Source organism: Ambystoma mexicanum, chromosome 1p (assembly GCF_040938575.1).
Source record: "Ambystoma mexicanum isolate Mex_15411 chromosome 1p, UKY_AmexF1_1, whole genome shotgun sequence".
Lineage (NCBI taxonomy): Eukaryota > Metazoa > Chordata > Amphibia > Caudata > Ambystomatidae > Ambystoma > Ambystoma mexicanum.
The window spans coordinates 1,294,932,427-1,294,958,948 of record NC_090921.1 but is presented as its reverse complement, the minus strand read 5'-3'; the positions used below and the strand labels follow the sequence as shown (position 1 = coordinate 1,294,958,948).

At 45.0% G+C, this 26,522-nt stretch overlaps 1 protein-coding gene across 3 annotated transcripts in view; it reads left to right on the top strand.

Moving 5' to 3' along the window:
• Window positions 1-26,522, top strand: part of TRPM4 (transient receptor potential cation channel subfamily M member 4) — a 386,617-nt gene that overhangs the window by 3,862 nt on the left and 356,233 nt on the right. Inside the window, exon 1 of one of the 3 annotated variants that reach the window (XM_069605650.1) lies at window positions 3,078-3,240. The exons of 1 other annotated variant lie outside the window; for it this stretch is intronic. In XM_069605650.1, the coding sequence (XP_069461751.1) occupies window positions 3,157-3,240 (84 nt within the window). In that variant the 5' untranslated portion in view covers window positions 3,078-3,156. Of the gene's footprint in view, window positions 1-3,077; window positions 3,241-26,522 lie in introns of those variants that run through there. One more of the 3 variants, XM_069605660.1, reaches the window with a different exon arrangement.

The following is a 26,522-nucleotide window of genomic DNA, read 5'->3' as shown; positions in this document are numbered from 1 at the left end:
ATTCTTTCACTGCAGTAATCAGTCTCCGGGGGCTCACTTTGCTCTGTAAGAAAGTGGGGGATGTTGGTTGGTGGGGAAGAGGGATAGGATAGCAGTTGTGATTATCTGTTGATGCTCGTTGAACTGGGAGAAATTGGCATACTATACGTGTCTGTTTTCTGAGTGTGCTTTGTCGTGTGCACTGGGCTTAGTGTGTCCGGAGGGGCAACGTTTAGTGTCTGGGTTGTTGGCATTTGTTTTGTTCTTCTGACGTGTGTGCATGTCTTTTTGTGTGTATAATGGCTGTCCCTTTGGGCATGTGTAGAACGTGGGAGGTATGCAGGAGCGGAGAAAGGAGCTGGAGCAGTGGTCGAAGTGAGCGGGAGCGGTGCTCCTATACTTTTTTAAATTACCCTGTACAACTCCTATACTTTTATTTTAAAAAGAAACCGTTCCGGAATGGTTTTCTTTTAAAATAAAAGTGTAGGAAGAAGTTGAAACCTTCACTTTCAGTGCACTGCACTGAACGTTCCCTTAAACATCAGGTGCAAGTGTTTGGGGGTGTATTGTGTGTGGGAGGCGTTGTGGCAATGGGGGTTTGTGGGGAGCAGGGGCAGGCCAGCAGGGAACGTAGCTCCACTACTTCTTTTCATGCACTTCGACCACTGAGCTGGGGATGGTTAGTAGGAGAAATTCCGCTCCTTGTCCGAGTAGTGATTTGTGGGTGATGCAGAGGGCTTTCAAAGTTGATGCGTTTTTTTTTTTAAACTGGAAGCCCGTATACGCTTCTCAGGGCTTGTGTGATGTGCTCTCTTCTGTTTAGTCACAAGAGAGTCTTGCTGCAGTATTTCGGATGCGTTTGAGTTTTTTTGTGTGGAGTTTTGGCATTCCAAGGTAGAGGCTTTTTGCGTACTCTAGTCTTGATAATACAAAGGAGAAGATAGAAGGGTTCTGTGTGGAAAGGTGAGACAGGGGAGTATCCGGCTAATTAGTCACAAGAGGTAGAAGCATTTCTTTGCTATTGCGTTGACTTGTGGTTCCATTGAGAGTCCGTTGTCCATGAGTAGTCCCAGGTTTTCTATCACTGAGGATGTCTCCGGTTGGGTTACCATGCATGATGGCCCGCTCAGGTGTTTGTGTCGCGCTGTCTTCTGGCCGTTGATCATTATTTCTGGTTTAGTTTGAGATTATTTGTCATCCTGTTGTATGTGTCTGTGAGGCATTTGTTGAGGGTGTTGTTTGAGTCTTGGGTTGAGGTTATCTTGAATATGAGTTTGGTATTGTCTGCGTAGTTGTTGGCGGTCAGTCCATGGGTTTGAATGAGTTTCATTAGGGAGGACATGTAGATGTCAAAAGGAGTGGAGAGAGGCTTGATCCTTGTGGTACGGCGCGGGGGATGTTTTTGGTGTTGGATGTAAATGGCGGTAAGTATGTCTTTCAGTTCGGTTGTTAAGGAAAGATTTCAGCCATTGTAGTGCAGACTTTTTTTTTTTTTTTTTTTTTTTTTTTTTTTTTAATGCCGCATTCCTCCAGTGTCTGGATTAGTGTTGCGTGTCGTCTGTGTCAAAGGCGGCTGATCTCTCTAGTAGTATGAGGGACGATCAGGTGCTGTTCTCTGCGTTTATTTTTAGGTTGTCTCATATGGATGGAAGTGCTGATTCTGTTCCTATCATGGGTGTGAAGCCGACTTGGGAAAGGTTGAGTGTTCCGTTGCATTCCACATGGTTAAGGAGTATTTTGTAGATGTGGTTCTCAAGTAAGTAGAAATTCCTGGCTACCTTGCTGCGATTTGTTTTCATAGTTGTATGGTTACAAGAATTTACACACTAGATGCACGGTCTGAGATAGTGTTCTTTAATATACAAAGGGTAGACAAATAGTATAGCAAGTGGTCAGCCGACATGTTTCAAACCCTAAGGTTCCTTCTCTAGGTAAGGAAAGTAAACTGGGTCTTGGAAAGTGAAAGGGCCGTATGGTTGTAGTTCAATAATTGCTCAATTTCAAGGCTGTTGCCTGTGCGATCGGGTCTGGATCAGTGGAGCCGAATGGAGTGGTTCTCAAGTAGTTTCGCTGGGTAGGGTGGGTTTGATATGGGTCTGTAGTTGGCGTGAACAAACACTGCACACAGTAGCCATATTCCTGCATGTGAGGTGTTTCGTCGTTCATACTGCACATCTCAAAATAAGTCCTATTATGAGTGAGTGCATAGGGCATACAGCATGTGGTTAAAAAAAACCAATATGCATGTGGTGATCTTGTAATGGTTTGTGGCCACTACCAAACGCGATTTTGGAATTGGGCCCCATTTATGATATTTTAACTGCATTTCCCATGTAATGACCACATACTTTTGTGGGTCCCAATGTTTGATTTGTGGGTAGGGCGAAGCGTTCAGGTTTGAGAAGCGTTGGCCAAGCGTGGGTTACTCCCAGCTCATACATGCTAGAAAATGCTGCAGATTGTGTTTGATGCACATTGGCAGAGCTTTGTGTGGGGCCTGGTGTTGTGAAACTGGGGGTACAGCAGGTTTGGTGTGCATTGGCATGGTACCAGTCGGGATTAGGCCGCATTGGGAAGGCTATGTGTGGATCAGGGTAGTGGATTCGCAGCAGGTGCTGCGGGGCTAGATGGAGGCATATTATCAGAGATGCTGGTGTAGAGGAGGCCTTGCGGATCAGAATTAAAGAGACTTTTAAATAACTGTGGTTCTTAGGGGCGATATAGGACCCCTAATGTCCTGAGGCCCTCGGCTGCTCTCTGCCAGATGAAATACTAAATATTTTTTTGTATATATTTCATTCAATTGATTTACAATTTTTACAAAACAAACCATCCATTGAATTCTCTTTTTTATATTAATTTGGTCTTTCCCTTTCCGTATGATCAATTCTTTGTCTTTCAATCCCTTTTACCGGGGGTCACCAGATTATTTGTTTGCAGTTCTTCGTCCATGATTCTGTGTCCTGCTTTTTAAGCACTACTACTTTATCTTATATATTCCCGGGCCTGGGCCTAGACAGGAAATCCGGGACTTCCTGTCGGGCTCCAGTCTTCCTGCTTCTCACCGGCTACTCCCAAACACTTCGCACTGCTATCACCACCGAGTGCTGGAGGCTCTGTGCTGAAGCATCTGCGGAAGATAGTGTTGGGTTTCGGAGGGGACGAGGGAGAACCACAATGCACCGCTTGCCCGGAAAGAACCACTGCGCCCCTCGCCGCAAGCTGTCAATACCACCACATCCACGTCTGGACCGTCCCTCTGTAAGTAGCGGGATACATTCGCAGAGCAGGCTGTGTTATCGAAGCGGCTGATGTGGCATTACAGCCAGGCCCAGAGAGGCTCACCTATTGGCTGTATAATGGTTCAGTGTAATTATTTACAAAGATGTTACCAGGAGTCTAAAGAAAAAGTGTATGTTGCCAGACAGTGCAAGAGACTCCTGGGTCAAAAGTTCAACAATAAAAATCTGAATTTCTGAGTCTAGCGATAGTCCAACAATCCTCTCGTCCCCAGAGACCAATCGGTCGTCCTCAAGGCTGTAGTAATCATTCAAAATGACAAAATTACAAAGAAAAAATGTTTCAAAAATTGATAACAAAACTATATACAACATCATATACAAATAAATGGTCCACATTCAAAACAAAATAGATGTAATGACAAACTAAAACCACACTGTATGTAACAGGCAGCGTGGACAGAGGGATGACATAACAGATTGTGGTCAATCTTTTATCATGTTGTAATTTTGGATGATTATTACAGCCTTTCGACCAGTGTCTGTCTGGCAACCTACAATTCTTCTGTAGACATTGTTATAAGGAGGCCCAGGGGCACCTCGAATGTTGCTGCTGCTGCTGCTCCCGGCCATTGACTTATTACCCAGGACTAGGCGCCCCCTAGCCTGTTACTCCCCACAGTGTTTGTTTTTTATGTTAGCAGGAGTGTCTTATTCTTCCAGAAGGAAATCGTGAGTAAATCAGACTTAATCCTGGTAACCTCTTTGTGTAACTAATTGTCTGTCTCCAGGAGTAAGTCAAGAGTAAGAGTTGCCACCAGTAACGCCTGTGTCTACTCTATCAGCCCATTGCTCTCCATCTTTGCTCTGGCTTTGGTGGGACATGTACAGCGAATCCGCCATTTTAACACGGATAGGATCGCTGGGTTTCACTGTGGGATTTCGCATTGCTCCAATGTCATTCCGATCAGGCCGCAGCCGTTCCTGCAGGTGTGTCGTGCCAGGATAGACAATGACGTTATGCACTTGATATCCTATTAACACGACTGATGTCCTTTAAAAGCTTACTGATGAACCATGGGCAACTCACGCGGAGCAAGTCGGGATGTGTGGGCCGTCGGGATGTGTGGGCCAACCACGGATACGGGGGCCCAGAAGGAGAACCAGCCTGTCCAGATCTGCAATCTAAAGACGCACAGGGTGGGGCAGCGACCACTCCCGAACCAATTAAATGGGACCCCTGTCCTGTCCTGTGCTTGCCTCTGCCCCGAAGTCCAACCTGGGTGTCTGGGTACACCCAGGGGCAGCGCATCGGACAGTCGCGCGCTGCAGGGGGTGCAACGTATTGGCATACAGCGTGTGTACGTCTCTGGAGGGGCATGTATCGTAGAAGGCCTGCTCCCTGTTTTGCAGGGAGTCCCATTCATTTTTAGTTGCGCCGCGTAGTACACCTTTACTTCTATAGCTTGGCATTATTTATTTATTACATGTATGACTCCCAGACCAAATCCCATCTTTAGGAAAAAACTTAAAACCCACCTTTTCAAGTAAATCCAAATATAGTTGCTTAAAACTAGGAGGGTATTTCTCCGTCATGGTTACGCCATGTGTCCCGTCTTCATGTTAGTCTATTATCCAGTGTGTCAATGTTGCGCCTGGATGCCTGCGGTCTTACGGCTCGTTATAAATAAATAAATAAATCGTGGCGTTGTACAGTACATAAGTAGGAGAGCAGACACAGTACAAAGATCAGCCAGTGTACGGAAACCGAGCTATGGCATTATTCGTATTTATCGAACAACCAGGTCTTATTTCGTTTTTTGAAAGTGGAGTAACTTAAGATAACGTTTTTGATATGAGTGGATAGCGAGTTCCAGAGGGTTGGTGCAGACGCACAGAAACTAGCACCACCTGTTCCTTTTGTAAACAGTTGTATTATTATAATTTTTTTTAAAAAAAAATTTAAAGCGGGAAATGAACCGAGCTGGATCCGCGTGCCCGAACTGGGACGATTTGGGTGCTGCAGTTGTTGAGGTACAGGGGAGGCACTTTAGATGGCATAGCGCCCGGCCTTTAACTGAGCTGGAAGAGTTTTAAATTTGGCCTGCAGGCCGCCCAACCACACAGACCCCCCCCCCCCCCCCCCCCCCATCCTGCTACCTCTTGAGGGACAGGGCTTAACCTTTAACGCACGGACACACTGGCACACAACATGCAGCCATTGCGATATACTTTCCTCTTGCGCTCTCTCCCTGGAATGGGAGCCTGCAGCAGGCCCGTTAACACCCTCAGCTACCTCGCATGTATTGGAAGCAGCATTCATTTCTAGGACTCCGATTTTCGTTTCTCTGAATATTTTTATTTTAGCGGGTTGCTCTGACTATGCATTCATAATTTTACTTTACATTGCACACATCTCTTTGATCTGTCTCCCGTTCATGGCAAGAGTGTGTTGGAATAGACGGAGAACTGGACCGGGTCTGTTAGGGCGCCCCTCTGCTCCCAGGCGGCCACGCATCCCTCCAGTTCTTTATTCACTTCTGTCTTAAACCCGCCCCCCCCCCCCCCCCCCCAGCCCGGATTTGCAGTCCTGCTTAACAGCGCTCGTGCAACTTTTCATTCTCTCTGGAGCCGTTTTCCTGGAGGGCGGGGGGCAGTTGACGGGGCGGGCACATGGATGCGGTCCAGCACGAGTCTATGTAATTAGGGGGCCACTTAGAGAGCCATAGCAGACAGTGCCTGCGCATGTTTTGCGCTATACTTCTCTCACCATTGACCTGTTGCCTTGGGCTGATGGGAGTTGTAGTCCAGAGTATCTACCGAGGGAAAGATTGCAGACCCCTACTATGGCAGGTTCAATTCTCCGGTGTGGGATTGGTGAGTAGGCCCCACTCTTGTCCCTTGTCCTGGCTTCGGGGTTATCTGTAGAAGGCCTTGCAGTCTTCCTAAACACGTAAGGGCGTTGGAGTAACGTTGAGCGCACATCCCAGGTGCCTCAATGAGTGTCAGAAAGGCCTCTTATACATCTGTCCGCCTGCGCTGAAGAGGCTTCTTAGACGCGTGCCTCGAAGCACTGGAGAGGCCCTCCTGCGTTTCCACAAGGGCGCTCGTGGGGCCTCGTGTGTACTATATGGGTGTAAGAGCCCTTGGGCGACTTTCTATGTACAATATTGTCATAAGGGCACAGAGGCCGCTTTTGTAAATTCTTGGGAGTGTCAAGGTGACCTCATTACTGCTTCAAGTCGTCAACAAAGCAAGGAAATTCCCAAACACTGCAACTGTTACACCCTTTCAGTTTCATCCCACAGAGCTCTGTGTAACTTGCTTACTGGAAAAATCCTACACAAAAAAAATCTGGTTAGACAAAGATCTGTGCTGACTAATATCAATTATTTCATTCAATACACACCTTTTTAATAATAGGAAAAATGCACACATTTTTCTAAAAAAGAAACTGGCAGTTCTATCTCTCAATCATGAGCAGCACTGTAAGGGGTGCAAGAAAACCTACATTTGGGGGGCGGCTGAGGGTACACCCCCTTTTGGCGCAGCCGTTTCGCCGCGGGCCGGTTCGGCGCGGCCAGTTGGCCGCAGCGGCCAGTTCGCCGCGCCCATTTCGGCGCGGGAGCCTTTCTGGCGCCGCCGATTTGGCGCGAGGGACGTTTGGACGTGGCTGACATTGCAGCCACATCTAAACTCCCTCACGCCAAATTTAAAAGCATAATTATTTTCAAATGCAGCACGTTGACAGGAACTGTGCCTGACAACTTGTTGCATTTGAAAATAATTTGGGGTCAAGTGACTGGCGTGAAGTGTAGTATTTTTTATTGTGATTTTCCCAAATGCTTTATTACTATTTTTTTTTATTTGACTGTTCAATTATGTGAGTTAAATATGCAACTTTTGCTGCCTCAGGCACAAGGCCAGTTCGGTCTTGTGGTTAAATTCCAAGCCTCACAATCTTGCAGGCCATGGTTCGTGGCTGGGATAAAGCTTTTAATGTTATTCTATTTGAAAAAAAAAAATAATGTGATATTTTGCAAATAGAATAAAATTAAAAGCTTTAGCCCACCCAGGAACAATGGCCTGCAAGATTGTGAGGCTTGGAACTTAACCACAAGACCAAACTGGCCTTGTGCCTGGGGCAGCAAAAGTTACATATTTAACTCCCATGATTGAACAGTCTAAGAAAAAAAATAATAATAAAGCATCTGATATGATATGATAGTTTATTTATATAGCGCCTATACACAATGTGTTTCATGGCGCTATATAAATAAACTATCATATCATATGAAATGCTGTATTATTTTTTTTGGGCAATTCACAATAAAAAATACTGAACGACGCAAAACAATGACAATTCCCATACCCCCCCTACCCCCACCCCCACCGCGCCAAAACATCCCCGCGCCCAAATGTCGCAGCGCCGAACTGGGCGGCCAAATTGAGCGCGCCCAATTGTCTCCTGCGCCGAATCGGTCGCGGCGAATCGTCCTGCTCCGGCGGCTGACCCTTCAAATGTTGGGAGAGGGGCTAACTTCAGAGACGGCGGGGGGGGGCAAACTTATTGTGTAGGAGGCATCTAACTTTGTTTTCTAATGAGACTAGTCTAATGCAGTTTATTTCATCTTACTGTGCAGTTGGTTAGACAGACCTTAAGCACATTACACAAATATTAAATTACACAAATAAAATGTTCATTCGGCCAAACGCATTAAATTAATTTTCTAGTTACAAAATGTATTCCAATCTAAAAATTATTAATACAAATATTAGACATTCAGGTAAAGTATCACGATTACAAAAATAATCTTAGCAGCTCTGGTCCAAATCATGCTGAGTGGGCACAATCTCGTCAATCAATCAATTAAATACATTATATACATAGGGAGGGTATTATTAGCGCTTTCCCCAAGTAAAAAAACCAAACGGTCCCATTTCCTCCCTGTTATGCTATATAACGGATCAGGCTTCTTAAGGTGCAACCGGAAACAGTGCCGTTTCATTGTTCCAAGCAGTTCCCTCGCTCCTTTAAGTTTAAGGTCTTCTGTGAGAATGAGCGGTCTCCTGTCCCCTCTCTGCCCTGGCATGCAAGCACTGACCCATATCACTGCCTCAAAAATGATGCCTTTGAGTGCAGGTGCAGGTGCCAACAGTGACAGGCTTCGAAGCCCAGGCGCTTGTTTAAGAAGTGTCCTGTTCTGTCTGCCTCTGAAGGTCAGACAGGTCCAGTCAACATAGCCCATCATTTCGGAAGGGGGGTGTGGGGGAGAGGGGGAGTCCGGTCAGCTCAATGGTGTTGAGCTGCTGCTGGAAGTTCACCTACAGTTCAGACCAACATTAGCCATGCATTGTGGGTATGCAAATGAGCTAAAACAACGTTTTTTTGTCTTTATAGGACAGTGACCTTTTATGCATAGCTTCTTCAACCCACGACAGACCACTCTCTCAGATGCACACAACGGAAGACACGTTTCACCCTTATGAATGGCACTACCCTAGAAGACAATTTTCTGGAGCAAAAAGGCTTGCTTTTGAGCTAATTTGCATATGCACAATGCATTGCGCATGTTGCTGTGAATTGGAGGTGAACGTCCCAGAGATGACTACTGTATGATGCTGTGACATGTTTGACTTGGCAGAAATGGCTTACTCTCCTATCATATTTCAGGTGGAAGGTTTTCTTCTAAGCCTTTGCAAACCCACCATAACTTTGCTGGTGTTCACTAATTGTAGGCAGTATTTTGAATAAAACAGTAGCAAGTTTGTAACCTTGGGGCTCATTTACAAAGTGGTACTTTTAGCAACCCAGCCGAACTTTGTACATACTCCACTACACACTATTTGATTCACAAAATTTACCAGAAGTTGCATTTATTTACTCCTGTCTTACTTCAGGAAACCAGTTACTACCAGCAATGTCTTTGTAAATCGACCCCATACTGTCCGTTTGAAAGCTTTTCAATAGATATTGTATAGCTATCCTGTATTTTCAAACAAATCTCAGTAAACTGACTTTGCCCATAAAAATGCAAGCGTTGAAGGCCCTTTTTAGACGTCTTCTCTTTACACATCTCACTCAATGTTGCAATAGTAGCTATTTTTAAGATGCAATTTAGCCGAAAATTGCCGGGAGCCCACAAGAATAGCTGCCCTCCGAGCTACATCAAGTCAAAGACAAACAAATGATCAAGCACGCCTATCTGGAAACCACTTGGTCAATTTCTAACTTTCCCTCAATTTAGGCCGACGCAAGTCACTGATGAACATTCAACGAAGACACTCGCATAGCACCATAAAGGGCTGTGAATCCCCCTCCAATTGGATTGTTCTGATAATCGATGATGTGCTTATCGACTGTGTGTCCAATCAACGCTCTTGTCTCTATAACAAATTAAGGTAAACCACTTTAAGCAATTCCAAGCTCTGCCAGTTGGCCATATTCAAAGCAAGCCTTGGCACGATTTCCCTTTACTGTTACCCATTCTCTTCTGCTAATTTCAACAAAGAATTTTCCAAGACTCCTAGATTTTCCATGTATTCATTGGGCAGGCAGCAGATCTTTGAGGCCAAAACTGTGTACATGGCATTATCTGTGTGTGGGTGCCACGCCTTGAGATGCGTGGACACGTCCAATGGCTAGGTGTGGTAGGGAGCCGATGGGACAGCGGGAGAGGATGGCACCGACTTCCGGTTACATTCATGATTAACCGCTTGAGGTACACCCATATGTGAGAAGATGGGCCCTCGCAGTATTGCAACTACTTTCGATGTGAACGGAAGCATGGGGAGGAATATGTGTCATAATGGTACCGGCCGGATTAGGGGCTTTTCCGTAAAGTTTTGAGGCTAGATTGTGGGGATCTACTTGTGTCACGTGGTAGGAAGTTGCAGTGATGGGGAGCGAGTTGGATGAAGAAGCAAAAGCAACTGCTAGGTCAGGGAGGGTGAGGGTCCGAGCGGGTGAGTAGTGTTTGCAACGCCAGAGTGGGAGGGGAGTGACGAGAGCTGGGGTCATCTAGATAAGGGGGCAGCACATTGATCGATCTGTAGACCAGAAGGAGGAATTTAAGGGGCTGGCAATTGCACATGGACTCCCACCCTGCCTTCAGGCAGTGCCCAGAGGTTGGCGAAGGCGTGGGGAGCGCCTCAGAATGTACCAAGTTTTTTAAAACGGGAAGGTTACTGGTGGTGTTAAACTGGGTATGTGTGGGAAAAGGAGAGTTTGGAAACTTTAAGATTTGCGGCCTCTGGGATTGTTTTAACAGGGAATGGGTTGGGATTCCCAAACTGTGAATGTACTCGGAGACTCCAACTGGGAGTGTATTGGGTTTCTGTAAACTACGGCTATTGCAAGAATACCTACTGGCAATATAATGGGCAAGTCCATTTGGAAATACCAGCCGTTGTAAATGCTGGAAGTATCGTGGAATTGTACATAGTGGGTAACTGTGCAAAGCGGGAAAACTATTTGGTTGTCTGACTGGTAATATTCCAACATTCTTGAAAAAGGACCAATACTTGCATTTCAGGATGGCATAGTGCACAGTGGAAGTGTGCTGGATGTTTCAAACTGAGTGCATCGGGATTGTCAAAAGGTGATACCTAAGGGTTTGGACATGTAACCACATGCAATAAATAAATAGTGTGCAGACTGGGAATGTACTGGGACTGTGCAGAATGAGAATACACTGGGAATGTCTAGCAGTACAACGGAGGAGAAGTGGGAGTTTACAACACATTTACAATACTAAAAATGAAGTATGCTGCAATTGTGCAAACTGTGATTTTACTAGTATTGAATGTAACGTAAAAAGGGGTAGCGGAATTGGCATCACACAACCCTTGACCTCTGATGACATCACAGGAAGTTATGTAATTTGACCCCGCCCTGAAGTGACATCACAGGAAGTGATGCAACACAACCTTTCGACCTATGACCAAACAAGAAGTGGCATCACATAGCATTGTTTCTAAGTACACTATGAAAAATATGGTCACAATATCACTGTAAAGTGATCTACATTTCATACAAGAATGGATCACCATATGTATCGTTAATATTCATGCTTGTAGGCCCATATTACCAAATTGTGAATGAAAGCAGACGTCCAAGGCCAAACGATACGATGCATGCGTTTATTATATAGCACTTACGCTTAAGCACTTCATATAGAACAAACGTTCATACAATATCACCCAACCTGTGTTGGTGCTCCTTTATCAACCTCATCAGGATGAAAGGCTGAGTTGACCTTGCTGGGAGTCGAATCTGCAGACCACACACAAATTGCAGCAGCCAGCACTCAACCCACTGAGATATCTTACCGGTTATATCTGTAAAAAAAACTTTTTTTTTTTAGTTTTTTTTTTTTTTAAAGGAGGGGAGCAAGGGAGACCTCAAGGGTTACAGCGGCGACCCCTAAATGACGTTCAGGGATACTGGACAAAATAGGATGTTGCTGGGATTGTTAAAATGGTAGAATACTAGGATTCAGAAACTGGAATCATGCCAGGGTCATAATATTGGAAATATACTGGCATACTGCAAACTTTGAGAATATTTGTGTTTTAAAAACGGTGGTTGAATTTTTATTGGCAACTCGCAATTCTACGGATATTGTGCAAACTGGAGTGGGAGTCTATAGGCCGCCCATGTGTGAGATATATGTATGTGTGTATATATATATATTCATGTAGGGGTTTGTAGAACGGGAATGGACCATTCAGTGTAGAATCCAGGGGCCTACCAGTGACAGCAGTAGAAAGTTAAGGCCATTAGCCAGTGTAATTTACTGCAATGTGGCTCCAGGTAGTTTTGTGGCTGCTGTAACACTTGAGTGATAGGTTATTTATAATGCACCTACACTCAAGTGTTTCACTTGAGGTGTTCATAGTACCGGAGTCGTCCGCATTCATTGAATTTGAGTCATTCACTGCGTTGTGCCTCCAGTGGTTGCCCATATCAGCGGGAGAGACATTTCGGCCTTAGAACCCGGAAACATTCCCTGGATGGGGGTAGACTCCCGCGCACTGAAAAGTGGACTCCGATAGCCAGTCCAAGGTGGTTCGACGGAGAAAGGTGGAACTTGTACCTTGGGAATCAATCCCGCTCACTTAAGCAGGACACCCCCTCCCTCCCGCTTGCTAAATTGTTGATGAACTCGGGAGTTTAACAAGTGTAGTCATTGTTGCTAGAGTGTGCTGTACCAATGGGATGACACCGTGGCATGCAGAGTGGTTGGCCTGCTTGGGCTAACTTTATTCTTCAGAGTATTGGAGTTGACTTTTGAGCCTGATGAAGAGACTGTAGTCTCGAAACATGCCAATGTGTGCATGATGTTGATGCCACCTGCATGGTGACTCTGGTAAGGTTTATAATATCATTACTCATTAACTAATTTTACATTTGTGTTTGGCACTTCTATCCAAAAGTATCCAGGGGGCAGGTGTAAAAACCAACGGGTGAGAGATAACTGAGCCTAGAAACGCAGGGTCATAGTTTGCTTCTGATCTAGAAGGTCTGCGTTAAGAAGTGCATCGGGTAGTAAAGTCCACTGTCTCTGATAGAGCCACTCAGAAAGTCCTGCCCTAGGCCTGCTACTATTATGGAATAATAGTAGGATGGTGTGTCCTAACGCGTTCTCTTCTATGTAATATGTCCCCGCAAAAAATGTCTCCTCACAAAAAAGTCGGCTTTTTTTTGCAGACATATTACATTGAACATGCGGGGGACACCCCTGCAAACCCCGATTTTTACAGGGGGATCAGGGGAACATCCCCTCAAACCGCCCCCATACATAATGGCACCATATATAATGTTGCCAAAGGCTTTTCCCAGTGACATTAGGTGTGGAGACATTGTTTGGGGACATTATAATCTAACACCCATGGGTGTAGGAAATGGGGGGGGGGAGGGGTCAGAGGGGATACTCCCACCCCCCCAAAATTGCAGGCAGGGGGGATACAATAAGATCCATCCCCCCACCCCCACAATTTAGAGCAAGGGAAAGAAGGGATATTTATTTTTACAATTGTGGCGCAGAGCATTTTATTTTTTAGAAATGAGCCTTTATCATTGCAAATGCTTGAAACATATGCAGACACTGCTTACCTTCCAATGAAGGCTCAGTGTCAGTAGAGTAGGGGGTGAGTGGATGCACACCCACCACAACCCCTACCACCTTTATGCAAGAGGCCGCAGGGCAAATCCCAACCATGTATGCTAATCTGCAGAACATCTTTTTGAAGACAGTGAAAAGGTTTTAGTGTTAAGTCCCCAAAATAACATTTGCCTTGTATAGTGCAGAGTTAAAAACAAGTATTTAAACATGTATGTTACTGTGTAAGGTATTAACGCATTTGTAACAAAATATTACTATGCAAAATGTCACCTTCTAATAAACGGAGTTTAGCAGAGAATTCATCCATTTTCCTTCTCCATCTAGGAGAAATATTGAATCATTATTTGCTCATTGGATAGTATAGCCAGACATTGGGCCAGACTATCAAAAAGCAGCGCAAATGAAGGGAGCGCAGCAGAGGCACTCTTTTCATTTTTGCTGCTTTCGGAATTGCCCTGATTACCTTATTTGTAAAGTGACCTGAGCATCTTCTGTTGAGCCCCCTTGTATACATTAGTGTCGGAGCGCTCTTCCGATACGAATGTATGACAGGCGTGCAGCAACCACATGATTGCTGCACGTGCATTTCACCAAGACGGGCCATTAAAGGGCCAGTCTCTGTGAAATGCTCTGAGAAAAAAAGCATGTCCATTCCTGCTTTGGGGATGGAAATGGGATGTTATGCTGAGTTGATTTATACTGCACACCACTGCCATATCCATAGTCTCCAGGCGCTCTCGCGGATCTATAAGGTAAAGTGGGGTGGGTTGATGCATGTAGAACCAGGAATGACTGGAGTCTGTGCATGTGTGCTTCCTAGGTGTGCTTTGTTTTGTACACTACATGCTTATTGTTTCTGGATGGGCGGGTCCAGTGTTTGTGTTGGGGTTTGTGAGTTGGTTTGAGAGTGATGTGAGGTTTTGGGTGTTTAGCAAGATGGTTCGCTAGCCATTTGGACGTGGGTGGCAAGTGTGTGGTGACGGAGGGTGGTAGAGAAGAGGACGTGGTTAGTAGGGTTTTGGGTGGTCTCTGGATACTATGCAGATATGCTATTGTTTTCATTTTGTAGGGCAATCACCTTTGCATTGGCGTGAGGTTAGAATTGGATTGGTGGGACGAGACTGCAATGAAGGAAATAGATCAGTATGGTAGAACTTATAGTGTAGGGGACTGTTTAGCTGTCACTGGGGTGGGTAATTTGCTAGAGGGGCTGGGTGTTGTCAAGAGGTTATTGGGTTTCCAAGGTCCTCTTCTTCCATTATGCAAATTTGTGTGCGTGTTTCTTGAAACATTGATCCAAAAATTGCAGAGTGTTTGGTTCTAGGGGTCCTTGCGGTTCTGTCCCTCAGGGCTAGAGTTTCATTTCAATGTCTTTGTGGATGTGGTTTCGGCCTTTTTTGGGGGTGTAGGGGCCTGCCCATGGTTTGGAAATTGTATGGGGTTGAAATGGCCTGCCCATGAGGGTGATCATTGTATAGTTGTTGTTGATCTGCTTTTATCTTGGCACATTGAATAACCAAGTTTTAAGCCATTTCCGGAAGATTAGGTGGTCTTCTGTCGTCTTCATTTTCTTCGGGATTGAATTCCATAGTTTGATTATGAGAATGATGGAGAAAGCAGTTTCTCAGAGTTTAGTTTTCTCGTAGTGTCTTGTTTCTATTTGGAGGTTGGTACTATAACTTAAGGCTTTGCTGGGTTGGTATTGGGTGACTTATGCTTTGGGGGGAATTTGGCTCCTTGTCTGTGTAGTGATCTATTGGCAATGCAGAGGATTTGAAGTTGATTTGTTTCTTGACTGGTAGCCAATGTAGAATTCTCAGGGCTGAGGTGATCTCTTCTATTTAGTCTCAGGAGTGGTCTTGCTGCTGTGCTTTGGATGTGCTGTAGTTTTTTGGTGAGGTGTTCAGGCATTCCAAGGTAGAGGCTATTTGCATTGTCTATTCTTGATAATAACAATGAGACGATAACGAGGTACAGTGTGGGAAGAAGGTTTAAGGGAGGATCCCTCTTATTAGTCGAAGACGGTAGAATTATTTGTTTGCTATTGCTTTGACCTGTGGTTCCAGGTGAGACCACTGTCCATGAGTATTCCCAGGTTTTTTGTCTCGGTTGACAATTCGGGTTGGGTTCCCATACATGAGAGACAGGTGAGAGATGTCGGTGTTAGGTTGTTGTTGTGTGGGGAGGGCATTGTCAGGGTTGTTGTTGGTAGTCCTCTTGAAAATGAGTGGTTGTTGTCTGCGTAGTAGTAAGATGTCAGTCCATGAGTTTATATGAACTTCATTGGGGGTGAACATGTAGATATTGACAAAAAGTGGAGAGAGGCTGATCTTTGTCATATGCCACAAGTGAGGTTTTTTTGTGTTTGATGTGAACGGAGCGTGGTAGGTTATTTCGGTTCTGTTGGTGAGGAAAGATTTTAGCAATGGAAGTGCTGTATTTTGAATGCCTGCTTCTTCTAGTCTTTTGAATAATAGTGTTTTTTTTTTAATTGTATGAAAAGCAACCTATATGACCAGAATTATGAGGGCAGATTGGATGTTGTTGTCGGCATTCATCTTTAGATTGTCCCATATGGAGAGGAGTTCTGGTTCAGTTCCTCTCATAGGTCTCTAACCAACCTGGGATTGGTCAAATAGTCTGTTGGATTCCACATGGTTGAGCAGTCCTTTTGTACAAGTGGTTCTCCAAGATTTTTGCTGGATAGAATAGGCTTGATATAGGTCTGTAGTTCTCAGGGTCATCTGTTTTTCTGGCCTTCTTTTTTTAAGAATGGTTTGATATTGGCTGATTTTGGATAATTTTGATAGTATTCCAGTGTTCAGGGATACGTTCATTAGTAGTCTGATGTAAAGGGCTGGTGTTTTAGGGGTGAGTAGCTGTTTGTAGATATCCGGTGGGCTTGTGCCACTTGGGGATCTGGCCCTATTGGTTTCTTTCAGTATGTTGCTGAAGGTTTTCTCGCTAATTGTTTTGAATTGGGTGAATGTTGCGCTGGTTATTGGGGATCTGGTTTCTGGGAGGGTTTTGTTAGTTGTACTACTGGATGCCTCTATGGCTTGCTGGATTGAGCGTATTTTTGTTCTAAGGTGGTCTGCAATACTGTCACATAACATTTGTGAGGCTACAGTGTTTTTACTAAATGAGGTTGGGTTGCCTTTTGGGGGTTTGTTGCCGATTGGATTCTTGTGGAGTAATGCGCTTTCTTGGTTTTAAACACTGCCGATCTGTATGGATACACTTGTATTTGGTAGTTATTTTTTGTCAGTTGCTTGTAGTTTTTTCATCTTTTCTATGGGTTATTTTCTTGAGTTTTCAAAATTCTTCTCTGAACCGCATAGCCACTACTTTTTTATTTTATTTGTATTGTTTGATTTTTTTTATTTTTCTTTTTTTGGAGTGGATTTGAAAGTTATTAAAGGATCTTTGATCCAGGAGTGAAGGTTCTTTTTAACAGTGTTTGGTGTTGTTTCATGCCCTTGAGAGGAATCTGGTTTGGTGGTTTCTATTCGTTTGGTTAGAGTTTCTAGATCAAGCCTTTTCCAGTTTCTTTTGTTTGTCATCAGTTGCTTTATGTTTGTGGGCATAATATGGGTTTGTGTTCTGTCAATTAGATCATATGATGGTCCCACCAGACAATTGGTACCAGTGGGGCGGTAGTGGAGAGGGTGTGTCCAACTCTGTGCGTGGGTCCGTTCACCATTTGTTTGAGATGGAGATTTTCCAGGAGTGCGATGATGGAGTTTGTTTTAGTTCAGTTTTCTCTTTCAAACCCAATGTAGAAATCTCCCAAATGATGATGTTGTCATGATTTACAGCTAGGTTGGCTATGGCATCAGTGCATTTTGGGGCAAAGTTGAGATTGTAGGTGGACAGTCTCTAGATAAGAAGGAAGAGTAGGTTGGATTGTTCGCAGAGTTTGCGGTTGACTAGGAGTGATTTGCTACTATCCGTTGAAGGTAAATAGGTCGAGCTCATTTGGTTTTTGTGTGCCCCCTCAATTCTTCCTCCTCATCTGCCTTCTCTTTTAAATTGTATTAGTTTATGATTGCAGGGTATGGCTTCATGAGCAAATACTTTATAGTTGTCCGATAGTCATGTTTCTGTGAGGAAGAGGGCGTCCATGCCGCATTCGCTAAAGAGGTCGTGTTTCCATTTTGTATTTTGCCATAGATTATATGTTGAGCAGGCTGCAGAGTGGCATATGTGCTTTGGATAACTTTTTGTTGGATGTTTTTCATGGTGGTCCAGTGGAGGTGAGGTGTGGGTTGTGTGTGTACCAGTTTGGTGGGGTTCTTTGTTTCTTGGTGCTTGTCTAGATCCCCTGTGCCTTTGTTTAGGAGTTCCAGGGGCGGTCACACTAAAAATAAAAAATTATGACAGAGTGAGAAAGGACCCTGTCAAGACTTGCGCCTCCTCCCTGCGCCTTTTTTCCAAAGGCACATGGGGATGACCCTCATTTCAAGGCATTTAAATGCCCTGAAACTCGCTCTTATTTGCACAAAGGGGGGGAACGTGGCATTTGAACGAGTACTTCTAGGTTGCAGTCATTCAGATGACCTTTGTGAATTGGGCTTCTCCTTTTTTTGGTGCAAGCACATCTCACTTGAACCAAAAATGTTTTGAGAATCTGACACATTGAATTTTTCTAATGACTCACCCATGGCCTTGCGCCACCTATAAGCCAAAACTATTGCATTAGAATATGGCTAGCGAGAAATTGCATATAAGGGACACAATGTTTGTAGGTTATTTGCCCATCCATTGACTGCCTATGGCCATGCTAATCTCTATGGCCATTTCCACCCAGTTTCGGCCCGTTCCCATCTGAAACTGCCTCCTCACGGGAACTCTTTGACCTTTCTTTAATGAAGACTTACCATAAAAACGTTGCCCTCAAAGTGCCTGCCACTGTATTTTCCAAGCAATCTTCTGAGAGTTAATTTCTTAATTGAAGCTGGAAACATGCAACCGGTGTAATAAAAATGTCTTAACCAAGTCTGCCTTCAGCCACTCGATTTATAAGCACTAGGCATGTCCTACAAACATTGGCAAAGCCAACAATTCTGCCTTCTATATTTGGCATTTGTCAAGCACTCCTATTAGATACCCAGGTCATCGCACAATTGTGCACCTGCTACTATCAATGGCCAGTTAATACCACTACAGCAGTGCCTGACAAGTGCATTTCCCATGCCTACACAAATGCCCAAATTGTTGGCATTGCAAGTGCTTGTTTTTAATTCTGGCTGAAAGTTGGCAAAGCTGAATTTCTTTAAAAAAGTGTGAAAACATCACTTGAATTAATTTCTTCTCGATTAATTAGGTACATTAAAAGGACATGCATTCTGAGTTGTGGTCAAAATTAAGAAACTCCTTTAATTGTAAAGTATGAAGCAGGCACAGCATATGCCCACGTACGCTTTGGCAACTGCATAGGCAGCACAGCACTGCGCATACACACCACCCAACTGCACTGTAGGCCCCACCCAACCATGTGCATGCACATCACACACAGCATTCCAAAACAGAACTTCGCATAGCAATGTACACACCTCACCCCACTGTGCATACAGTGGCCGAGCACTGCACTGTACACTCCCGCTGCCCCCGGCACCACGCACATACATCCGACTGCACCACACACATACAGCCCCCCTTAGAGAATATGTAACTGCAATGCTATCCAAGCATACTCAAGTCTGGGCTTACTATGCTGGTGTTGCTAATGCTATTTTGCTGTACTGTAAAAACCACAAATAATTTAATTTGACATCACTGTGCCAGTTGGGCATATTTGAAGCTGCCATTGCATATGATAGCTTGGCATATTGGTATCTAGCCTTTTTGCGCTATGTAGATATAATGGAACCTTGCATTAACATCATAATTGAGTGAAACCGAATCCTGCACTGCTATTCTAAATGGGAATAATCTATGCCGGAAACTCTTTGCCTCCTAACTGGACATTGTGGACACTGAAGGCCCCATCACGACTTGGACGTTGCCGCCGGCGGTATTACCGCTGGCAGTATCGGCCCTACCGCCGAACTCCCCGGCGCTAATAGCGCCGGATCACGAGTTCGGTGGTAATGTTAATCCCCATTCTCCATTGAGGCCATTTGGGAATGCCCCATTCCCCATTGGGCTAAATGGGGAATTTTCACGCTCTTACCGCCTGCAGATTTCCCGCCGACGGTAATAGCACAAATTTTTATTCCCCCCACCCCCAGCTCAGAGCTGGGGCGAAATCCGCCGAAGCCCTGATTTGGCGGACCCTTAAATGAGGCGGTAATATCGCAACCGCCGGATTTAAGGGTTACCGCCAAAGTCGTGATGAGGCCCTGACTCTACTATGCTAATTCTGCGTAGCCTCGATAATCGATTGAGTACCTGGGCATTGGATGGTAGTTGTGCGAGAACCTAATGTATTGAAGGCAATACCTGCTGATGGTTTGAGTACCTTGGATTTTGATCATAAAACTTTCAAATTGTAATTACTTGGGCGTTTGATTGTGTTACTTGGTAAAAGGGCGCAATATATGCTGCATGGTGTGAGTACAAGAGCACATCATGCCCATACCTGACAACTTGTGGTACTTTCTGGGCCTATGATGGAAATAGCTGGTAATTAGAATGGGTACCTGGAGATTAACACCAATGCAAATAAAATGCTTGTACGTCGGGCCAACATAATTTGCTTTGTCAGTGCTTGTTCTAAGTGGAGTCTAAAATGCTGCAACAGGCATGGTAATAGTCAAATGAGTAATTGGATCTATAAACCTGTTTTTTGGACATAATCTTTACCGCACTCTTCCCTCTTAAATGCTCCACCTTCCTGATGATCATTTTTCCACCACTCTCACACTACTTTGTTAGCAACTATCCTACTGTCCACTACTCCCTTCTTTCACTCTCCCTTAGTCCCCCTTGTGAGCTCTTCCATTCCACTCTTCCGCTAATCGGGGAGAAGCTCTGAAATGATTGTTAAATATCTAGAAATCAAATATGTTCTCCTCTCTACACAATTGACAACCTTATCAAGCATTCATAAGTTTTCCTCAGTCGCAAAACTGGTAGATATTTTTCTAAGGAATCTTCCCAACAAAGAACTTTCTTTGCACAGGGGAAGCTACTGCACATCCTCTTAACTATTACAGTTTCTTCCTGTCAGGCTGCGAGAAGCGTTCGTGTTTTGCGACGGCTGAAAACCTGACTGCGTTCAAGTACATCTCAGAAAAGACTGAATCTTATTGCTCTGCAATAGACGTAAAGATATCATGAATCTGGTAGAAATACAAGCAATTGCAAAATAATATGCTTTGGATTCTAAAGATGCAAAATATTACAAAACGTCAAATCCTCTTTACAACAATTACATTTTTGAGAGCTTCAAAAAGATGAATAGTACTTTGTTTGGTTAAAATCCCTGCTATAAGATCTCAAATGTTTGAAGGTTAGTTTTAAGTCCACAAATACCTTATTTCTAACACTGTTTTGCCGAAAATGTGTTTATAATGAGCTTTAAGTATTGTGCTGTTGATGAGAAATCTGCAACTTGTTGGAAGTGTGATTGTGTTTTTAAAATGGTCATTATTTGTTTTTCTTTTTTAAAATAAATCTAAGAACAAAGAACACATATTTAAAGGGCTTCAAAGATCGTCACTCGGCCCTCTGGCGGTTTGGATTGGGTTATGTTGTGTCTGTAGCCATGTCCCAAAGGTGTCCCCTGTCTCCCACAGATTTTGTGTGTATCCTACTCCCCTGCTAACACTGCATGCTATCTGGTTGTATAGAAGTTTGCCATCGCAGGTGTTTTCATGTACAATGGAGCCTGACCTTGCAGAGCTTTGCGTGGAATGGTACATGTTTTAAAAGCCACCCTGTCCTTAACTAGCCATTGGGATTTCCCAAGTACAGGCGGGATCTGGAGACGTTTTGGGTGTGTGTGATTCTTGATGCTGTGTTCTAAAGGGCTTGCAATCGGTGAATGGCGACTTGATCAAGCCGACATATAAGGGATTGCAATAGTCCATCTTTCTGAACTTTGTTTTTTGCACTGCTTCACCGGTCACTGAGCAAGCAGTTTTTTATTTATTTATTTTTCCTTCCAAGTACTTGCTCCAGCTGACTACGTGCTGCAACGTGGTTCAAGCGTGAGAGTGGCATTGCACGTGTTCTAGACTGGATCCGATTGCGTTAACTTCATTGCCAGGGTCATTCCCAGTCTGTCCTCAGCCTCCAGGCTTCAGCCGCGCTGGCTGAATGACATGCTTTGACTTTGAAGGACTTTGTTTTGCGTCCTGAAGTCTGCTGGACAGGTCGAAACCGGTCTGTGGTTTTGGTGTTCATGTGAGGACCTATACAATAATGTCCCCTACATCTCTCTTGCGGAGATGGCATTGACATTACTTGGAATGGTTGGATGGATCCTGCCGTTGATCAGTCAGTTGCAGCTTACATTCTTAACTTTCTGTATTCTCTTTTGGGTGCACTTTTTGTGAATGTGGGCACTTGCCTTTATCAACTCGACTGTTCATTTTGATGTCATTTTTCACCCTATGCAAGAAGCATTTTGGATCCTGCACCTTTCACTTTTGGAATTTCACTGTACTTAAGTGTATGTTAGTTCTGTGATAATGCACCAATGTTCTTGACATTTCTGGATTTTTTTCTAGAATTGCGTGCTTTCGCTTTTTCCCATAGGCACTACTGTTTTCATCATGCGTAGTCCACCTTTAAGCCAATAATGGAGTGAGCAATGGCCGTGGTAGACAGTATCCGTGCAGATTATTAACAGCCCTTGTAGTGATGGACACTTGTGCTGTGATCGATAAGGTAGGGCTTTAAGCAGGCCCAGCTGAAGATGGTTGCGGGGGGGCCCACTTGCACGGAAAACAGTCTGAGGCGCCTATGGGGTGCATACATTTTAATGGAGAATAAGATATTATATATATATATATATATATATATATATATATATAGCTGGGGGTTAATAGCCACTGATTATCAGGAGACAGCAGGCTACACCTGGCATATAGGGAAATGGGACAATGCCCGAACCAAAAAAAACACACAATTAGTGTGGGCCAGTTTTTATTTTTTATTATTTTTTTGTGCTCCAAGTATGCGGCTACTAGTTTTGACCAGTCTTACTAAAGTGTGTAACAAATTGTGGATTTTTTTTTTTATCAAAAACTCCCCCTTGACGACTACTCAAATGTCTGTCACAAAATTGCCAAAAGCAACTGTGTACCACTTTTTCATTAGTACCTGAGACAACTTTATTCCTCAGTCCGACCTGGGGGACAGCCTGCCAGCTGCGAACTGAAACATTAAATGCTCACTGAAAAGCTATGAATCCATCTTTGTCAGCAAGTGGCTGATGGGGGAAGAACCCGCATTTAAAAAGCAACAGGGTGGTAAGAGCCCTTCCGTATAACCCTAGGGAAGTGACAGCCTGAAGGGCTCCAGCAAAAGCAACTTGTGGCTGCAGGCACATTTAAGGTCTCAGAATGAAAGCAATATAGAAAGGAAAATATTGCCATGTTATCAGACTGCTGATTGACAACATGTGAGCAGTTGCAAGTTCTCTCGCTCTCTCTCTCGCTCTCTCCAAAAAAAAAGTGAAAAAAGAATTTAAAAATAAATAATTTCTTCCAAACCGGCCCCCACTCTCCGGGGCCGATTTTGGCCCTGCCATGGGCCGAGGGGCCAATCCGACCCTGCTGAAAGTTGAAAAGGCCTGACTCCGTCTTCACCTTTGACTGTGCCAGAATAGTCCCACCTGAGAGTGGAACATCTGAAGGTTTCTGCATAGCATACAAGGACGCTACGCTCAAAGTTTCCATTTCCTCGTGATTACGGCACTTTACTTATCAGTTATGCACATTTAAACTCTGAACAGCATTCAGAATTGGAGGACGTTGTCATTTGCTTGACTGAAAATAGATTTATTTTTTTTAATGAAAATTGAATAGTTGAACTGGAGCTTTCTGGCCTTTTAAAGGCATACTGGTTATTGGTTATGTTTACAGAATAGTTGTGCTACCCCAGGTATTGTCTTCTAATGCATATCCTCTTGGGCAGGAGCCTGCAGCTGTTTGCCCTACAACTCCCATCTGTCCAAGCCAGCAGAGTCAATGGTGAGGGATCATGGGAATCGCAGGCCAAAACACCTGAAGATCTGCAGTCAGCAGAACACTGCCCTTGAGGGTCATGTACCCTCCTATTGATTCTGCTTATGGAGCGTGGGTTGCGCTTTGTTATGTCACTTGTACAGCGCCTACTGCCCTTGGCATGGCATGGAAGTGCTGTGGGTTTGAATGCCCTGCAGCAGACCAGAGTCAAGAGATGAAGAAAGGATTTCTAACATGCGTGTGTACAGTTTTAGCCGGCACAAAGGTGGGTCAGGGTGGCTAGGTCCCTGGCAGCTACCCATAGATATCCGGTGAGGCAATGCGTGCCATGGCAAATTGTCAAGAGGAGTGTGATGGTCGGAAGGGTCTGATTATGTGAACGGCTGGTCTGAATTTTGCGTGCGTGTCTGCTGTATTCTATAGGATGCAAAGATGCACGTTATGAATGTATGTAGTCGAGGGACGTTTGGTATGTTTCCAGGTGAGTGGGCTGAGCACGTATGGATATGGATTTGGACATGCTTGGTTGTGGAGGCATGCTTGCCGTTAAGTGAGGTTCTGATCACTTAATTGGAGAAGATATTACTGAGCTTGTCCTAAAGCCTTCACTGGGGTGTCTTTAGAGGGGGGTGGTAATGTGTCCCCCCCTAACCCCGCTGTTGACGCCTCAGGAGCATTTCCTTCAAGGTGTGAGAATTAATTCTTCCAGGAGATGGGCTCAGTTAGGCTGTTGAAGGGAAGAGCCAGGTTTTGAGCACCTTCCTGAAGGTGAGGTGATCTTCTATGCAATGGATGGTTGAAGGGATGGAGTTCCAGGTGGTGGGTGTTTGGACTGGAAAAGATGAGCCCCTTACTCTTGTTTTTGTCACTGGTATGACGAGGACAAATGCTGCACCTGACTTGAGGTTTCTGTTGGGGGCCTGTATTGTGTGAGTTTGTGCTGCAGGTTTTTCAGTCCTGTTTTTTCGAGTGCCGGGTGGGTAATGCACACTGCCTTGAAAGTGGATCATCGCAGGATTGGGAACCAGTGAAGGAGGGTGGAGGGTGGGGGATGGGGGGGGGGGCGATGTGTGCTCTAGCGCATAGAGCTCGAAGGAGCCTAGCAGCACTGTTTTGTACCCATTGGAGTTTTCGTAGCTGTGAAGCAGTGGCTTCCAGGTATAGGCCGTTGGCATAGCATAAGCATGAAAGGATGACAGCCATCATTGCAGAGACTCTGTGAGGGACGGTCAGGTAGGAAACTAAGCGGCAGAGAGTGCAAATGTATAAGTAGCAGCTTTTTGTCACATAAGTGATGTGATGTGATAGGGTTGGGTCCGCGTCCATAATGTATCCGTGTTATTTTTTTTTTTTTTCTTTTTTTACAGTGTTGGAGGAGGTGGGCAGAAGGCCCAGAGAGAGTGGCCACAGGGTGGGTTGAGGGAAAGGGAGGTCTTCCCGCAGAGCATGATCTCAGTTTTGTCTGGGTTGCATCTGAGGTGGTTGACGGTCATCCAGTGCTCGATTTCCGAGAGTCATGTTGCAATATCAGGGGATGAGGCAGCGGGGTCCTTTTGGGATTTTGAATTCTGCATAGTTGTAGCAAGTTAGGCCATGGGATTGAATGAGTGTGGGAAGGGAGCTCAGTTACAAGTCGAAGAGCAGTGGGGAGAGATAGGACCTCTGTGGCACTCTGTGGGCACCAGGGCAGGAGTTAGAGGGGGGGGAGGAGGCAGGATCTGTCGCAGAGGAAGGAGGTTATCCACTTTAGAGCTGAGCCCCAGATGGTCAGAGTGATGTCTGTCTGTCTGTCTGTCTGTCTGGGTGGGGTGGTCAATGGTGGGGTAGGCTGCCGAGAGGTGTAGTAGCATTAGGGTGGTGCAGCCTTCCGAGTCGGTGTCTTTTAACAACATCCCAGGTGGAAATTTGGCTGGATTCAGTTCCTTGTTGGGGGCTGAAGCCAACTTGGGTGGGGTCGAGGATCTGGTTCAATTCTTTGAACTGGCATAGTTGTGAGTATACCGCTCGGTCAGTTAGTGTAGGTATGAATCGGTTGTTTGAGATGGGTCTGTAATTGGTCGGGTGGAGGGGGTCGAGTGTGGGGCTTTTTGAGGGGCAGCTTAATGTATGAGGTTTTGAGTTCTGTGGGGAAAGTGCTGGAGATGAGATCTGTTGACGATGGATCTTGAAAATTCGCCGGTGCAGGTGGATGTCAGGATTTCTTTAAGTAGAGGGTGAGGGGCAGGGGTCTCTGGGGTATCCTGAGGCATGGCTGCTTGTTAGAAGCTTGATAAATTCCGCATAGGAGAAGAAGTTGAGGGGGGCCAGTATAGATCTCCCTCCCAGCCCCCAATTGAGGTTGGGGTGAGGGAGGTGTGAGCAAAGCTATTTTTAAGCACTGGTGTTTCTTTAATGAGCAATGTAGCGGAAGAGTCACAGAGGGTTTGTGTGTGGATGGGAGTGGCGGTGAATGCATGCTGGTGATGAGATTGTGGCGTTCCCTGAAGGGGTTGGGCGCGTTGTTGATTCTACTCCAGTAATATGTTTTTGGGTGTGTTTTTCTGCCTGCTAAACCCTAAACTGGGCGGTGTATGCTAATCTATTTGACAGAAAAGGGTCTGTGCGACCTCTGCATTCTAGGGTGTGGTTCTGGGAACCATTTGGGGCGAGGCCTTCATTAGGCCTTCATCTGAGCGGGTGAGGTGCTGAAGGCTTCAGAGAGCCAGCGATGGAGGTGTGGGGTGGAGGTTTGGCCGGAGTGGAGGGGTGACGAGGTCTGGGAGGCCAGAACAGAGGATAGCACAGGGGCAACGTGCTGGTCTTGGAAGCAAGACCACACAGAGCAACAGAGGTTTGAATCCCGGATCTGCGCTTAGAAAACTATCTCTGGTATTAAATGTGTTTATAAAAAAACAATTAAACAAATGGAAGGTAATCTGCAAGATCAGGAATTAATTTGACTTTCTTCCACAGGCGAGAGTGGGTAAATGTCACAGGGCTGCTGGAGAGGAGGGAGGGTTCACTGTAGAACGATTGAAGAAGAGGGCTGCGCGGTCAGT